Source organism: Arvicola amphibius, chromosome 4, assembly GCF_903992535.2.
Source record: "Arvicola amphibius chromosome 4, mArvAmp1.2, whole genome shotgun sequence".
Classification (NCBI taxonomy): domain Eukaryota; kingdom Metazoa; phylum Chordata; class Mammalia; order Rodentia; family Cricetidae; genus Arvicola; species Arvicola amphibius.
In genome coordinates this window covers 25,651,052-25,668,414 of record NC_052050.1, presented here as the reverse complement: position 1 = coordinate 25,668,414, position 17,363 = coordinate 25,651,052, and the positions used below count along the sequence as shown (strand labels likewise).

At 45.4% G+C, this 17,363-nt stretch overlaps 1 protein-coding gene across 3 annotated transcripts in view; it reads right to left on the bottom strand.

Annotated features, from left to right (window-relative positions):
- Igf2bp1 (insulin like growth factor 2 mRNA binding protein 1) overlaps positions 1-11,025 on the bottom strand; it is a 40,614-nt gene extending 29,589 nt beyond the window's left edge. For all 3 annotated transcript variants that reach the window (XM_038327452.1, XM_038327453.1, XM_038327454.1), the window contains exons 1-2: positions 10,851-11,025; positions 9,697-9,757 (exon numbers count right to left, since the gene is read on the bottom strand). In XM_038327452.1, coding sequence (XP_038183380.1) covers positions 9,697-9,757; positions 10,851-11,025 — 236 coding nt within the window. The remainder of the gene's footprint in view (positions 1-9,696; positions 9,758-10,850) is intronic.
- Positions 11,026-17,363: the final 6,338 nt, after the last annotated feature.

Genomic DNA, 17,363 nt, shown 5'->3' with positions numbered 1-17,363 from the left:
GAGAACGTGAAGCCGCATCAAAGGCAAAGGAAGAACTACATTCAGTCACCCCCAGGGAAGTCAGTGATCCCCAATTTCTAAATGCGTGTTTTATGAGCCTAATAAAAGCAGAGTATAAAAACCAGCATCCCTATTATCTACCATCAGGGGAAGAGAAGCTCAGCTGCCTGCCAGGGCTCGGCGCCCCTTTCCTCCCATTCTTACAGCTTCCTCATCTGTGGCTACAAGTGGTTCCCTCTCCCACGCACACCTTTGACAGTGACCTCAAAAGTGAAATTACGGCCGGGCGGTGGTGGCGCACGCCTTTAATCCCAGCACTCGGGAGGCAGAGGCAGGTGGATCTCTGTGAGTTCGAGGCCAGCCTGGTCTACAAGAGCTAGTTCCAGGACAGGCTCTAAAAAAGCTGCAGAGAAACCCTGTCTCGAAAAACCAAAAAAAAAAAAAAAAAAAAAAAAAGTGAAATTACGGACAGGCACCAGACCCAGTTCAGGACAAAGGAAATGTTATAAATGACCCATTTCAACCACACTTGCCCAGGTCGGTGCCTCCCTAAGTCTAGGAGCTGGTAACGGGGAGGAGCTCTGGAAGGTGCCCACAGCTAAGCAGTGAAGGCACCCCACACCGAGCTCACAGTATGCCACCAGTACAATACAAGCCAAGGAGCACAGTGAGTTCTAGGCCAGACTGGGTTACACAGACATCAACAGCAAACCCAAACAAAATAATGAAAAACAAAAGATGTGCCAAATTCGCCAAGTATATACAAGCATACTGAAACACCCAATCTAATGTCTGAGAGAAACACTCCAAGTTGCCATACACAGTCCTAAGACCAAGCCTTTCATAGACATGTTTTCAAACACGAAAACGCGTGATTCATTCCAATTCTGGGGCCACCACAGCTCTATGGACCAGAGCTGTGAAGCCTGGAAAGAAGACAAAAAGACCCGCCAGGTCAAGCAGCAACAGGGCCCATGCCTAGCGACAGCAATGGCCGTTACTGGCTACATTCTAGTCTCACTTCTGTCAGAGAACCTGAGCACTGGCTCTCCTGCGAGATCTTTCTTCCAGCTAGCTCAGATACAGAAAGTACACGGGAGGGACCTGGGCTGCACCTAGACTGTGGCCTTTGAATGTTGCCTCCCTCCAGATTCTGAGTTCTGAATAATCCCAGCACTTGGGAGACAGAGGATCTCCGTGAGTTCGGGGCCAGTCTGGCCTAGAAGGGAGTTCCAGGACAGCAAAGGCTACATAGAGATCTTGTCTCAAAAAACAAAAAAAAACCAAACCAAAACAAAAAAATGTGAGCACACACCTTTAATTCCAGCACTCAGGAGGTAGAGGCAGGTGATCTCTTGTGAGTTCAATGTTAGCTTGCTCTACAAAATTAAGTTCTAGGGCAGTCAGGGCTGTTACACAGAAAAACCCCGTCTTTAAAACCCAAAAACCAAAACAAAACAAAACAAAAAAAAATTTGAATGATTCCTACCTCCTTCACTCCCCCAAAGACTCCATACACAACCTTTAATAAGATCAATTATTTGTTTTTGTTTGTTTTTTGAGACAGGTTTCTTTACAGAGGCTTGAGTGTTCTGGAACTATGTCTTTGAACTGAGAGACCTCCCTGCCTCTGCCTCCAGGGTGATAGGATTAAAGACGTACGGCACCACGCCCATCTTAAAACAAACCTTCTTGGTTTTGTTTTGTTCTGCTTTTCTCAAGGCAAGGTTTCTCTGTGTAGCCCTAGCTGTCAAGGAACTCTAAACCAGGCCAGTCTCAAATTCAGACATCCTCCTGCCTCTGCTTCCCGGAGAGCTGGGATTAAAGGCGTGGTCTGCCTCCACCACCACCCAGCTAAAACCAACTTTTTAAAAGATATCTTTTAAAGCTTTTCACACCCGCTCTTTGTGTCCGTGTCTGTTTGTCCAAGCTTGTGGAGACCAAAAGAGGATGCTGGTGCCCAAGCTGGACATACAGATGGCAGTGAGTCACAAGGAATGTGCCTTCTTAAAAAATGACCCTGGTTGCTAGAGATGATTTTGTGGATAAAAGCACTGGCTGCTCTTCCACCGGATCTGGGTTCAATTCCCAGCACCCACATGGTGTCTGTCAGCCATCTACAGCTCCAGTTCCAGGGATCTGACTCCCTTTTCTGACCTCTGTGAGCACCAGGGATCTACATGGTGCACACACATACACGCAGGGTTTCAAAAATCACTCACTCACCTAAAAATTTAAAAAAAAAGTAAATTAATCTTAAACCACCCTAGCTATATATGGTGAAACCTGTCTCAGCAAATAAATTTCTAAGTTTTCCTCTTAAACATTCAAACTCTGCCTGGGTGGCAGCAGCGCATGTCTTTAAAACCAGGACTCGGGAGGCAGAGGCAGACAAATCTCTGTGAGTTCAAAGCCAGCCTGGTCTACAGAGCGAGTTCCAGGAAAGGCTCCGAAGCTACAGGAATCCCTGTCTCGAAAAACCAAAAGATTCAAACTTTGCAAACTATCCACTGGGATCTTGCTCACACTAAACATCCCCATTTCAGACTTAACACGAAACTAATTCTAAATGAAAATATTTGGAAAAATCCCCTTTTTGCTAAAGAAACAAACTAGAATGCACAGGGCATACAAACATTACAGGAAAAAAAAAAAAAAACAGCAAACGCTCAGCGCTTGCCTCCTCCAGAGAAAAAATTCCCAGTGGCCTTACCAAAACTCAACAAAAATTCCCAATCAGCCCCATCACTTTTTCTCCTAGCAGGCCCCAAGATATCCATCGCATAAGACTGCCCGAGGGGATGAAAAACATCTGGATGATCCAATCAGCTCTTTTTAGCCATCCAGCCGTTTAGTTGGTACTTCCTTCATCTAAAACAGTTGCCTAATGGCCAGCTCTGCTCCTGGTGCTCACCTTCTGCACCGTGGCTGCATTTCTGTTTGGCCAGTGTGCTGCAATCAGATTTTTCTCTAACTATATTAAAATCATGAGATCCAGACTTACTTTGAAAAACCTCCTGATTTATCCATACTCAGAACACATTTGATGTCAGTGGCTTGTGTTCTGAAAGAAAGTTTGCTACTGTCATATTTATTCCAAACGTAACTGCGCTGCAAAGGTAAAAAAAAAAAAACCAAACAAACAAACTGGGTCTTATGAAGCTGACTGTGCAATAAATATCAATACTAAAAGGACCATTTTAAGCCGGGCAATGGTGGCGCACGCCTTTAATTACAGCACTCGGGAAGCAGGGGCAGGTGGATCTCTATGAGTTCATGGCCAAGCCTGGTCTAAAAGATCTAGTTCCAGGACAGGCTCCAAAGACACAGAGAAACCCTGTCTCGAAAAACAAAACAACAAAACAAAACAAAAAACAAAAACAAAAAAAAAAAAACCAGCAAAAAAGGACCATTTTGCATCTACGAGGTGCACATGGTCATCAATGATCAAAGCCTCAAGGGCCACCCAATTCTACACAGGCAGAAATGGACTGAACTGAACAGCCTCTTGCTGGAAACCTGTCCTGTGTTTTACCTTACAGGATCATTTCTATCCAAATCAATGAGCAATAACCAAATGAGCATCTACCTTAAATATATGTTTTTGTTTTATCTTTATGATATATGCATTTGTGTTTTGTCTGTATATACGCCTGTGTGAGGGTGTTGGGTCTTCTGGAACTGGAGTTACAGACAGTTGCAAGCTGCCATGTGGGTGCTAGGAATTGAACCCAGGTCCTCTGGAATTACAGCCAGTGTTCCCAACTGCTGAGCCATCTCTCCAGCCCCCTTGGTTTTTTTTTGTTTGTTTGTTTATTTTGTTTTGTTTTGTTTTTAACAAGACCTTTACTTCTGTTTTGAGAGATGTTTAAAAAGGACAGTGGAAATGGATGGGAGCACAAGTTTCCTACAGACAGGTAATAGAACCCCAAGTCAAAGCCTCCCCAGCTGTACGAACTATTTATACATTGATTTCCGATTATGAGTCTAGCCTTTAACTGAGCTAAGCACTCTCCCTAGCCCTATCTTTATACATTAAAAAAATAAAACGCCCACAGGCCCTCTCAGTATCATTACTCCATACTTCTGTTTCAGTGGCCTTCAGGACGTACAGAGGGATGTCCCAGTTTGTAAAGATTACAGATTACATAAATTAACAGTTTAGATCAGAGTTCTATTCCTGGAGCAGCCAAATGGGAGCGGTATCTGGGGAGGGATAACCTCGGTGCCACTGTATTGCTTCCCTCCCTCTTCTTGCTTCGCACGGCCCCTCTCTGTGCCTTCAGATGGAAAGCTCTGCCAAGGGCCTGGGTCCCACAGAGCCCTACGGCTAGCGACCAGCGAAGAGACTGAGAGCCGGAATCTAGGAACCAGGAACAAAGTTCTGATCCCGGGTCTTGAAGACCCTGGGAAAGGAAGTGCAGCACCAGAGAGCGTCGGGTGAAGGAGTGGGGCCAGGAAGGTCACGGGAAGGTCAGACGAGTGCGGTACAGGAAGAGCCTTCAGCACCCTGCACTCCCCTCTCCCACCACACCCTCTCCTTTGAAAAGGAGAAGTCTTGCTCGTGCTGGCTGCGTCTGTCTTCCTAAACCTGGTCACAGGGTGCCTAGGCGCCTCCAGAGGCTCCTCTTTCAAAGTCAGTTAGGAAATCCAACACCTGAATCTCTAAAGCTTCATCCCTTGCAAAACCGACCCATTTTAGAATCTTTTAGAGATGTGCACAGACAAGGCAATTTTTTTAAACTGGTTTGAGACAGGGTTTCTCTGTTAACAACCTTGGAACTTAGAAATCTGCCTGCCTCTGCCTCCTCAAGGCTGGGATTAAAGGCGTGGGCCACCACCGCCCAGCAATAATTTAAATTTTAACAGATGGGATTTGTCACTTCCTCAATCACCTTAGGTTCACTTTTCTTTTGGCGGCCGGCCACTTTCCACACACAAACTGAAGTGGCCACCAAAAACATTTTTCTTCAATGAGAAATCTCAAACAGAAACTTCAAACAGCCAGCCAAGTCCAGCGGGTGTAATCACAACACTCTGGAGGCTCTCTGAGGCAGGAGGTTTACCATCCAGCTGGGGTCAGCCTGAGCTACACAGGGAGTTCTAGGCCAGCCTGGGATACACAGTGAGACCGACCTAATCAGGCTCAAAACACAAACACTTGCTAGTGTCCTTCTTTTCCCTTAACCAAACCTAATGTGAAGATTTTTGATATTTTTTTTTTGAGATAGACTCTCTACAAAGCCCCCCTGGCTGTCCTGAAACTCACTATGTAGACCAGGCTGGCCTCAAACTCAACAGAGATCTGTCCTCTGCCTCCAGAATGCTGGGATTAAAGGTGTATACCACTATACAGCTCAAAAGTAAGGTTTGGGTTTTTTGTTCAGATGGTTGGTTGGTTTTTCAAGACAGGGTTTCGATGTTTAACGGCCCTGGCTGTCTTAACTCTGTAGACCAGGTTGGCCTCGAACTCACAGAAATCTGCCTGCTTCTTCCTGCGGAGTGCAGGAGTGCTAAGATTAAAGGCATGCACCAGCACTGCTGGCCTAAAATGTAAGGTTTTAATAAAATATTTTTAAGTGTCTTTCACTAACCTGTCTCAAATGTCAACTGTACATTAAAGCACAGAATAAAAAATAACACCAAAAACCCATGTCTTAAAAAAAGCCACCCGTGAGTTAGATTCAGAATATCTATGAAGGTAATTCTGAAAGGCTGACACCCAAAACCCTTGAATCAAGAGGCTTCCAACTGCTGTTATGTATTTCATCCGGAAACATTGTAAGACAACCAAAACCCACACCATCAAACCGTAGACCACCAGAATAAAGTCCCTCCGAATTTAGTGATGGGAATGCCAAATCTTCCCTGCTTTACTAACAGAGTAAAATTTCTTCTTTCTAATGTGGGTAAGAAAACCCAGGATTAAGAAAAATTCACAGTGCTGGAGTTGGCTCAGTGGTTAAGCGCACTGGCTGTTCTTCCGCAAAGGACCTGAGTTTAATTCCTAGCACCCACGTGGCAGATCACAGCTGTCTGTAACTCCAGTTCCAGGAGATCTTACACCCTCACACAGACACGCAGGTAAAACACCAAAGCACATGAAATAAATAAATAAATAAATCTTAAAAGATAAGGAAGTGCCGGGCAGTGGTGACACACACCTTTAATCCCAGCACCCGGGAGAGAGAGGCAGGCGGATCTCTGTGACTTGGAGGCCCAGCCTGGTCTACAAGAGCTAGTTCCAGGACAGGCTCCAAAGCTACAGAGAAACCCTGTCTGGGGAAAAAAAAAAAAGAAAGGAAAAAAAAGCTAGTTTTTTTTCTAGCAACAGTAAATTTATGGATTTGTAAAATTCATTTCTAAGTGCAAGCTAAAATGGAGGGAATCTCCTCCAAACACTAAAGAAAACAAAGACAAACATTTTTTTTTCACTGAATTTTGCAGGCTAACATCCTTTTTACTAAAAAAGTTGCAAATTGCTTCTGTTATAAACTTTTTGTTTTGTTTTCCAAGACAGGGTTTCTGTGTAGCCCTAGCTGTCCTGGAACTCACTCAGCAGACCAGGCTGGTCTTGAACTCACATAGATCCGCCTGCCTCTGCCTCCCAACTAAAGGTGTGTTCCACAGGCAGCTTACACAGAAGTGCTGTAAAAAGCCCTGGCTATTTTTCAGCCTTTAGTTGTTCAGCCCCTAACTCCAAACTGTGTGCTGCTTGCTTTCTGATTAAATGCAAACTTACTTCTGAAGGTGCTTTAGCATGTTCTGAAAAGATTTAGTGACTCACTTACTCAAGGTTTCTACAGTTCATTTTACATAAGTTGAAAATATTTCCTGTCATGCATGAAACAACCCTTCACAGATTTTAAGGTGCTGAGTTCAGAAAATTAAACTTATAAAATGGGAATCAAATTGGGATACGTTCTCTTAGCATTTTTCACCTCTGGAAAAGAGACCCAGTTTTCATTTTAATCATTGGAAATTTAGGAGAAAATATTAACCCACTTTATTTTAAATCAAGTAAAAGGAAAGAACTACTATCAACCTGCCTAAAGAAATCAAACTTGGAGTCACTGGGGGAAAGAGCAATAAGCATCTTTCATATGTTGTTAATAGCAACACTTTATTTTGCTGAGACCAGTTGACAGTAAACTGCAAGGTTTAGGTCTCACTCTCCGAGAAAAAGGCCTCTGGGGTAGGTGTAAGGAAAGCTTCATTCTCTTGCAAAGCAAATCAAATCATTTCCCTCTCTCTGAAAGTCTAAATGGCCCCTCCTTCATTTACTCAATTTCCTGGAAGCAAATACAAGTAAACAAATGCTGCATACCTGTTTTTAAAACGCTTTGGGTCCTTCTCCTTTGTACCAATACTTGCCAGTGAATAGATAGAAACTCTAGACCAAAACTGCCAACCAAATTTCCAGCACAGAGAGAGCTGGTTAAGGTAATAGTGAAATTTAACGGCTCTCATATTTAAAATTCAAATTTGTGGTTTTCAACTTATACATGATGCTAGGACTAATTGGGTTTTTTAAAGGTATAAATCATATTTATCAAGTATATTCAAAGGAACAACAGAATACAGTAATACTTTCAAATCATAATCCATTTGCAGCTGTGTCAAGAGTTCAATTTTAAACACTGAAAACACAGTACACACAGAAAAATGACACCTCCACAGGTGTTCATTTGCTTCGGATGTCAGTCCCAACTAAAAGCTTGAAAACGCCAGTGACAAACTCAAACGAGGGAGTTATGTTCAGACACAAACTAGACAAACACCATAAAACTATTCCTCGAAGAATACAAATCAGCAAACTGACTTAAAAAAAGACAAACTTTTAAACCCCAGGACATCAAGAATTGGTTCATGTTAGAAATATTCTCCTCTCACATCACCCAGGAGGGGAGAAAAAAAAGACAACTGGCTCAATGTTTGTCTCAAAAATTTTTCAGTAATGGGGAGGACACACAAAAGATCGAATTTAATATGGACATGAAAAAAAAAAATTGAAGAGCTGTCTTCTCACAGACCCCGTTTCCATTCCAACCCAAAAGAGCTCCTAGTGATGCCCTGCAGGGAACAAGGAGCCTAGACAGAAATGCCTTAAAAGCAAGCAGATGGCTCGAAGAGAAAGATTCACAAATACAGGGCACCATGAAAATTAAAATATAAATGTTTTGAGTTCCATTATGCCACATTTTCCTATTTCTTTCTCTTCCCTTCTTTGGCTTCAAATTCTAAACCATTCTCAAGAGGGGGGGGAATGATTACACATTTCAGAATTCCAGTTATTAGATTTACCACCAAGACAGCTTTGAATTTAAATGCCCATAACCTTCAAATAAGTTAACTCAATTATTTTCATCTCCCACAAATTTTTTCAAAATGACTTCTTTTCTTCGTGCCTCTTTTGCCTCTAATTCTAAGCACCTTCCCAGTAAGTTTCTCAGGCATTTAACAACAAATCACATACTCTATAAACAGAGACACAAACCATATTGATCACCTAGAGAGACAATAATTCAGTTACTTAAAAATCAGAAGCCAAGCCACAGAAGAGTTTATCCCCAGGCTAAACTTCCTAGATTCTTTAAAAATACTCCCCCCCACACAAAAGCACAGCACCTTCCCACCTAGGAAGGGCCAAAATCTGTTCAGAAATACAGGTAGTTGAGAGAGGGGTTGAAGGGATCAAAAACATACTGAGGGCTGCTCCCAACTAAGCCCAGGAAAGAAAACTGCACGGTCAACCATGTTCAGAAAGTCTGCTGTGAGAAACACGGCCCTTACAATCTACAGCCAGAGTTCAACCAAAGACTTCAGAATTCAAGGCAGGCTGGGAAAGGCACCCTGAATTTTAGGGGAGCAAGATGGAGATACCCCATTTTGCTGCAAAGAGACGGAACACAGGGTAAAAGGAACTCACATGAGAACACACACACACCCATTCATCCCCAGAGTTCTAGACCCTCCAAAGAGCCCCAGCTCACAGCCTGCTCACAAAGCTCTCACCCCAGATGGTCCCTCGTAACAATGGGCTGAAGGAGTGGGGGTGGGGGGGGCTGGAAAGGGATAGTACAGCTAAAGCATATTCTTTGCAAATCCAGTTCAAGGGGCAATATAAATGTGAGGGGCTGGGGAGGAGGGTCTCTGAGGGGGCAACAAAATCCATGCCTGTAGCAGAAATTAACACACTATAAGGAGATTCTAATGGGGGTAGCTCGGCTGTTCGTTATTTCACCAATTGGAAAAGGACTCCCTTGAATCCATGTTCAAATTATGATGTGAATGAGAAAAACCGAAAAAACGAGGCCTGGCAGGAAGCTGAAGAAATCCCCCCCCCCCCCCCCCCCCCCCGCGCCATGAGTTTGAACTCTCCGTATTTAAACTTCCCAACAAAAATGGTACCACACTTTGAACTAACTCCACGGGACTTCTTACCCTATTGATTTTTTTTTTCTCTTTAATTTCTTCAAGTAACATCTTTTGGCCCACCCCAGTCCCAAGTTGTTGATTTGTTAATTTTTTTTTTAGGCTGTAAAACAACTATTACAAGATCTTGGCCAATCTTCTCTCCCAGCCCCCAACATCCGGAGTTGGGGGTGGAAAGGCCAGTAATGGGTTTATTCCACTGAAGACACTATGAATCCCCTTAATATTCCTCTCAGTTCCCCCAAATGAGGTCTCTCCTACCTTTGTTTTTTTGGGACCGAGTGTTCAATCTCTAGTCGTTTTCCTTGTAGTTCCACTTTCCCTGAAGATTAAAAAAAAAAAAAAAGAATGAGGGTACCAGAGTGGGGGATGGGAAGGTTTGGTAAGGGACACTGGCTAAAGTCAAGAATTGCTGGGCCTCCTAGGATCTAGGCTATAGCTGCCCAAGGCTGTGTGGGGGAAAGGTTGCTCCAGACACGACAAAACCCGTAATTTCGTTGTTTTCCAAATTTCCGTTTTATTTCCACGAATCACGTGGGCTAGTTGAACAGACTGCTCTGAGAGCCAGATTTAGGGAAGGTGTGAGAGCGTTTGTGTGAGCGCGCGGCTTCTGCGACTCCCAGAAGTGAAGGAAGGAGCCAGGCGGACGGAACACCCGGTTCCTCAATGTGGGGTGGGAGCAGAATATCCAACTTTATGTTCTGGCCAAGCCACCGACAAGAGCTTCGGCGACGAGGCGTCACCTGTCGGGGCCGGAGGGCGAGCGGAGGCCCCCGGAGGGGGGGCGGTGGGGAGGGTCCCTGGCGGCAGCCGCGCGCCTCTCGGCTCGGCCTCGGCGTCTCGGGAAGCAGCATGGCGACCCGGCGCCGCCGCGCCACCCGGCTCACGCCCCACTTTCAAATCAAAATGGCTCAAGCCCCAGGCCTTGGGCGGGAGGCGGGAGCCCCTTCCTCCTACGTCCTGTCTCAGGGCTTGTCCCCAGGAAGAGCGGGAAGACACCCGAGGTGCGGGAACACCCCTCCTGGAAAGGCCTAGGAGGGCGAGCATGGGCGTGGGGGGCTTTCAGCGGAGAGGGGGTGGGGGGAGCAACAGGGAAACCACGCCTAGACCCGGACCCCGGTGCCAGCGAGACCCCCACCCCCACCAGTTGCCAACGGGGGCTCCCGCCCCGTCGGTGAGGAAGGGGCCAAGGAGCCACGAGCGTCCCGGGCTGGGGGAAGGAAGAAGGAAATCCCGACTACTTCTGCGTGGGGAGGGGGCGTCGAGGGAGGTCAGTCGATGCAGGGTACGGAGGCCGAGCCCCGCGGGTCCGGGAAGAGTTGGCGGGCATGGAAAAGAGGAGCTGCAGGTCTCCGTTGTTCGGGATCTCGTTGTGTGGGGTTTTTTCCCCCCCAGGGAGGTGGCCGCGCTCTTACCCGAGAAAGTTTCGATGGCCTTCATCGCCCAGTGCTCGTCAGGGCAGTCCACGAAGGCGTAGCCGGATTTGACCAAGAACTGGCCGCTGTAGGAGATCTTGTGCTCCGCAAATACTTTCTCCAAGTCGGCTGGAGTCACGCTCTCGTTGAGGTTGCCGATGTAAAGCTTGTTCATGGTGGCGGTGGCGGGGCAGGACGCGGTCCCGGGCAAGGCCGAACGGGCGGGCGCGGGCGGAGAGCCTCCTAGGCCGAGAGGCGTGGAGGCGGGCGGCGGGAGCTGCAAACTTTCTACGCACCCCACCCCTGAAGTTGTCCGGAGCTCCGGGCGGGTGGGCGGCCTGAGGGCACACGGAGGTCACAGGAGAGTTCGGGTGAGCCCTAGAGAAGTGCCCGCGGAGCGCAGGGAAGCGGACGACGCGGCGCGCGGCTCCTTCCTTTCGGTCCGAAACCCCTGCGAGCGGGCTGGTGTGTCACGTTTCTCCGCGGCCTCCCTGGCGCCGCCTCTAAATAAAATCGACTAGGAAAAAAAAAAATGGAGCGGAAAAAAAAAAAAAAGGCGAAGCCACGTGGTGACAGCCCCCACCCACCCTGCAGGGAAAGACCCCCGACGCCACCGGGCCCCTTGGCCCTCCAACCTGGACCAACCCAACAGTCTTAGGTCTTGGGGGGCACTCAGCGCGCCCCTGGAGTAAACCAGGAAGGTAGAGAGAGTCCCCGAAGCTCTCCTCACCCCCTCCCCCTTTGCAAGAACCTGGCCCCTAAGGCGGCGCCCCGCCCCCACCCTTCTTTCCACTGTGACCTGCAATGGGGGAGGGCGGTGGCGACCCAAATCTCCCCAGTCCTTAGTAGTAAAATGTACGGTATTTTTTTTTTTTTTATTATTCGTTTTGTGAAGACTGGGTTGCCCACCCCACCCCGGTAAACTGCGAGCGACTGACAGGCGGGGGACGGCCGAGACAGACAAAGAGAAGCTGAGGACTCTGGGGTCTTCAGGAGGGGGTCGCAAGAACCGGTTATTAACAAGGAAAGACGCCTTCCCTCCACATTTCTAAGTAGGGGGTCACTGTCTTCCCCGCCACACGCCCACGAGACTTCCCTTGGACTCCCCGGTCCAGATCCAGGGGACCCTGATTGCGCGGGACCAGGAAGCTGAGAACACGGGGGACAGCGCCTGGGAACGAGGGACCCGCAGCACATCGTGTTTCGGGATCCCCACTGAAGGAAAGCTGGCTTGCACCCAGTCCAGCTGCTGGATGACAACACTCCAGCGTTCTTGGGGGGAAGCCCACGACCGGGCTTGATATCACCCTCAAAGGACCAGCGGAGTGGAGGGGGGACAACGATGAGGGGTGGTGGCTTCACCGAGAGCCAGGGAACCAAAAGGGGGTTGGTTTCCGAAGGGAGTGACCGAATGGAGACCTGAGAGTCCCCACGCCAGGAGCGGACAGGTGGAGTCGCCTGCGTCCGCTCCACCCGAGATGTCAAGAGCGGCTGTCCACGCGCAGGGTTTGGGTCTCGGAACTTAGTTTGGGGTACTAGATTTTGGAAGGCCGCCTTTGAGTGGGGAGGGGGGCGAGGCCCCGCCTACGTCCCCAGGTCAGCCCCGAGCGGGGAGGGGGTAATTTCCGCTCGGCGCTCGAGGAAGCGCGAGGCGGGGGAGGGGGCAGCGGCCCTCCTCTCACCCCCCCATGGGGAGGGGGAAGTGGATCCGCCCAGGTCCCTTCCCTCGGCCGGGACCGACGCGTTCCGGATCCTCCGGCTCCGGGAGCTTGAGGGAAAGAGCGGAGTGGGCAGGGGGCGACACGTGGGCGGTCGCACCCCGTCTGCGCGGTGGGGGAGGGGTCCGCGCGCAGGAGTCCGGGACACGCAGCGGAGCGCGGGATGCATTGCACGCGCAATCCCGGGATCCCCGGCTCGACGCTGGGGACACTGAGTTTCCAGCGGCGGAGGTTGGGGCTACGACAGGGGGTGTTGGAGAGCGCAGCCCGGGGACTCAGGAGAAGCCCCCTACCCAGCCATCGTGACGAAGGGGGCTGACGACCACTCACCCCCCCCCCAAGAAAAAAGGATGTTCTCTGAGCCGCGCGAGTCTGCGGGAGGGAGAAGGGTTGTCTGGGGCACGCGTGCTGCAAGGGCAGGTGAAGAAGGGGGTCATTCTCCCCTTCCCCAGTCCCGACCCCATTGTCTCAGTCGCCTGCGGCCCGGGCCGGCTCCGTAACACGTGTTGACTGCACAGATATGAATGGCTTGAATCTTTTTTATTGTTATTTTTTCGTTTGCAGAGTCCGTAAGCCAAATCCGACTTTGGCTCACCTTCCTTCTGCTGGATGATTTCCTACCGTTGGAAAAGTCGGGAGTTAAAACATAACACCCAACACCTTTGTCCCCCTCCTCGTTTTTCCGGCGCGCTGGGAAGAAATGGGGCGGGGGAGGGCTTCCAACTCGGTTTCAGAGTCTCCTCCACCACCTTCAGAATCCACTCTCTGAAATCAGCGTTTTGTTCTAGCCAGCCACGTGTTTGTCGGATTTTTTGTTTTTGTGACATTTTTCTTCCAATGAAGCAACAGGAATTTCCTATTACTAGCTATTAGTTGCTTAGTAGGAAAAAAATGTTACTGTCCACGAAGGTGGGAGACAGCTGCGTCTCTGTCCCCACACGCCCTCCCCGACATCTCCCAGCCCCCACCAACTTCGTATTTTGTCAGCTCTTGAACACAACGTAATTTTTAACAAACTAAGCCAATGAGCTGGAAACAGTGCCTGCCACATAGTAGGCACTCACAGCAAACATTTTTTAATGAAAAAAAAAAAACTGCAGAGTAAAAAGAATTGAAGAAAATTAAAAGTCCAATGGGGAGGGATTCTCTTGGCTAGAATGTGTGGATCTGTTGCCTGGGGACTTAGTAATGTTTGTGGATTTTTGCAAAGGGCCAAAAGATGGTCTCAGGAGCTGTCTGTAATAGCCTTTGGGTCTTCCTAAATAGTAACTCTGTCTCCAAATCTTTTGTTATATTGGGGAACAAAAAAGAAGGTACCTAGGCAGGACATCCTAGCTCCCGAATACTTGAGTTGCTGTTTGCTTCATTTACTTTAAATCCTTAGGGATTGATAAAAAAACACTTCTCAGATAATCTCTCTGGGTAATCTAACCACTGCTTGCTTTCTTCCTAAAACAAAAGCAATTTAACCCTCAAAAAAAAACCTACTCAGACTTCTACTCTCTCACAAAATACAACCCATCTTTTAGTATCCTAGAGTTCAAGAGAAACCAAACTATTAAAGATAGTAATTTAATTCAATTCACTTTCAAGTTGACTTTTTGAAATTTAAGATAAAATTTAAATGTTAGGTTTTTTTCTTTAAATGATATTAGAAGAAAAAAATAGAAATTCAGAGTAGGCTACTTCCACAGTCTGTCTTCAAAATCTTTTAAAAATTATTTCATTAACAAAGTACCAATTATTTCTATTCACACTGATTCTTTTTCAAAGTTAGCTGTTTCACTAAATTCTAAGCCTCTCTCCTCCCTACCCCTACCCCCACAAGACAGGGCTTCTGTGTTTACAGTCAGAGGCTGCAAAAGTTTTTCAAGAGCCAAGAGCAGCTGGGGTGAGAGGCAGTCCTTAGCCACCACAGGAGTTTAGCATCAGTGACCTGGCTACTTTAGGTTGGGGTTAGGGGAACTAGTGTTGACTGACCATTTATTTATCCCCCTGCTATGAATGTGCCCAGAACAAAAATGAATCTGCCAAAGGGTTGTGTCTTGCTAGGGTTCATATTCTTAGGTGGATGAAAGGGGATAGAAAACTTTCAACTCCCTTGACTAGTGTTCTGCTTTAGTTTTGATAGTAGAGACAAACATGGTGGGTTTTCCCCTATTTTTAGCAAAAGATAAATCTTCACAGTAAAATTAAAGTTTCTGTGTGAGTTAATATATCTGAAGGAGACATTTCTCTTTAACAATTACATTTATGATATAAAATAATATTCACAATTATAGTTACTACCTTTCTTGCTTTTTTCTCCTTTTCCTCCTCCTATCCATTTCTTTCCTAAAGAAATGTTTGGTCAGCTTCCCTCTTCAAAACACTGAAACTGGATTCCATTTTAAAGATAGAATTTTGTCCATTTTCCTTCAGTACAAACATGCGGAGAGAAAAAATGTAAAAGAATAAAGCCACTTTTTACATAGTTGAAAACTGAAGAAGCAGTTCCAAAATAAACCAACCATTTTATTATCACACAAAATTCAATGTATTTTCTAGTGTTTCTTGCCAACGTTTTTCAGTTTGTACTAGTTTTCTGTTTTATCTTTTTATGTCTTTGTTTTTCACTGACTGATATACCATGGCACTTGTTATACTGCCTCAAAGTTTTCATAACTATCTGATTCAGGCTAATAGGTACAAATAATTTGTTATTGTTTAGGAAAAGTGCTACACTACTTTAAACTTTTGTAAGTAGTGCAGGAGGGAAAATAATGCAGAAGATGTATTTTTGTACATAGAATTCTTTCTGCTTTTGTATTGACTCCTTTGGGTAAATCCCCAGTATACATATTATAATTTTAATCTAACATTTAACCATGATTTCTATCTTTAAAAAAATTGATAGGCTCTAAAAGAGAGGACATACACATTAAAAAAAAGAAGAGAAAACAAACCTAGAAAGCAGTTAGGGAAATTTATTAAAATAGAATTCCTTCTTTGGTGTTTTCTAATGAATCATAGTTAATTTTGTTACAATTTTTTTCCTATGAAATGCAAAAGAAAAAAAAAGGGAAACATTTCCTGATAACTCTGACTTTAAAGTTTTTGGAAGTTTTGAGGGTTTTTTGGTCTGGGTTTTATTTTGTTTATTTTTGTTGTTGTTTGTTTTGTTGTTACTGCCTTGGAATGTTTTCTTTCTTCCTGTAGTTTGGAGTGTGGTTCTTTTAAATGCCTATAAACTTTGAGAAAGTAAATTAGTCCCAGTTTTTAAAAGGACAGGCAGCATTTTCTCCTGTCAAATAAAGAAGGATAATTATGTGTTTAGGATATCTCATGAAATGGAAGAGGACCATAAGCAGAAAAGAACATTTTCCTCATTGAAATCATCATTCACTCAAAGGAATGTTTTTTAATTGTAGAGCTAGGACGACTCAAGGGGTTGGAGGGAAGAACTTTAAAAACAATTGTTTGTTTTCTTGAGCCAGTGTGTGTGTGACAAAAAACTTCAGTTTTTTTTTTTTTTTCCCCTCAGAATTAGTGTGGAAACCTTAAAGTGGGGAAGTAAATACTTTCTCCTGGTAACTTTTTTTTTTTTTTTAATGCATGTTTCCAAATTCATTTGCTAATAAAATTCCTCTACTTTGCCCCTTTGGTAGAGGTCCAGTATGTCTACAGCATCCTTCACACTCTTGCTGCTTTTGCAGTTGCTGTTTTACTCCAGAGTCATTGGTCCAAGACAATGAGCAGTTTTGTCTCCTGTGGCACAAAATGCAGACTAGGTCCCTGGTTCGTTTGTGGGAAACTGCACAGTTCCAGAAGAGACAATGTTATTTTTCCAAATAAAACAAATTAGGAAAGGAGGGAGTCTACACCTAAATATTATCTAACGTGGAGATAGTAATGATGTTATTTTCTACTTAAAATCAGAGTTATCGTCTAAGTATTTAAAGTATTTTGATTTAAAATGCATGCCTTAGGATGTCAAGGCAGATGAAGTTAATTCAAGCTTAACTACAGGCATCTATGCATTTTTAAGACATTGTTTTTCTGGCTAAAAAGTTCATTATTTTTGCTTGCTGTTTTGCAAGCTTTATTCTTAAAATTAATCGATGTTCCTAGAATTATAAAGATTCCTGCACCCCACCGTGCCCCCAGGAGCTGCCTCAAATATGGCAAAGTTCTTATGGAAAAATGTTGCAGTTAGTCTTTAGTTTTTAATTTAAAAAATTAGTACACGGATCATTTCACCAGCATCATCACACACTCTCACACATACACCGGGGGTTGGGGGATAAATCATTAAAAAACACTTCACTCTGTTCCCATGTACAAACTAGCTTTACAAATAGAAGGGATTCAACCAACCTAAGTGGTTTTTGTTTTTTCTTTTTTGTTTTTGTGGTTTTTTTTTTTTTTTTTTTTTTTTTTTTTTTTTTTTTACACTGGTTGTTTGACTAAACCACGATACGATTCCTGGTTTTCAGCAGTTAATTTGGGAAATTTTTTGATTCATCTACCTCTCCGAGAAACACTCCAAATTTAAAAAAAAAAAAAATCCTATGACTAGAATTTCCTCCACTCTTGAACATAACGTGAAAAGATTTGTTCAGCAATTTGGTGATAAATTACTGGATAATTTCCTTTTTTACCCTTTCATGTCTGCAGTCTCTATGAAGTATGTGGAGATAGACATTGGAGTTCTTTCTAAAGTGCACTCCAGTGAGCCTCCAGATCCCATCCTTTTCCGTCCTCTTCCTCCCTGCCCCTCCCCCTCCCCTCCTCTTTCTCTTCCTCCCCCTCTCCT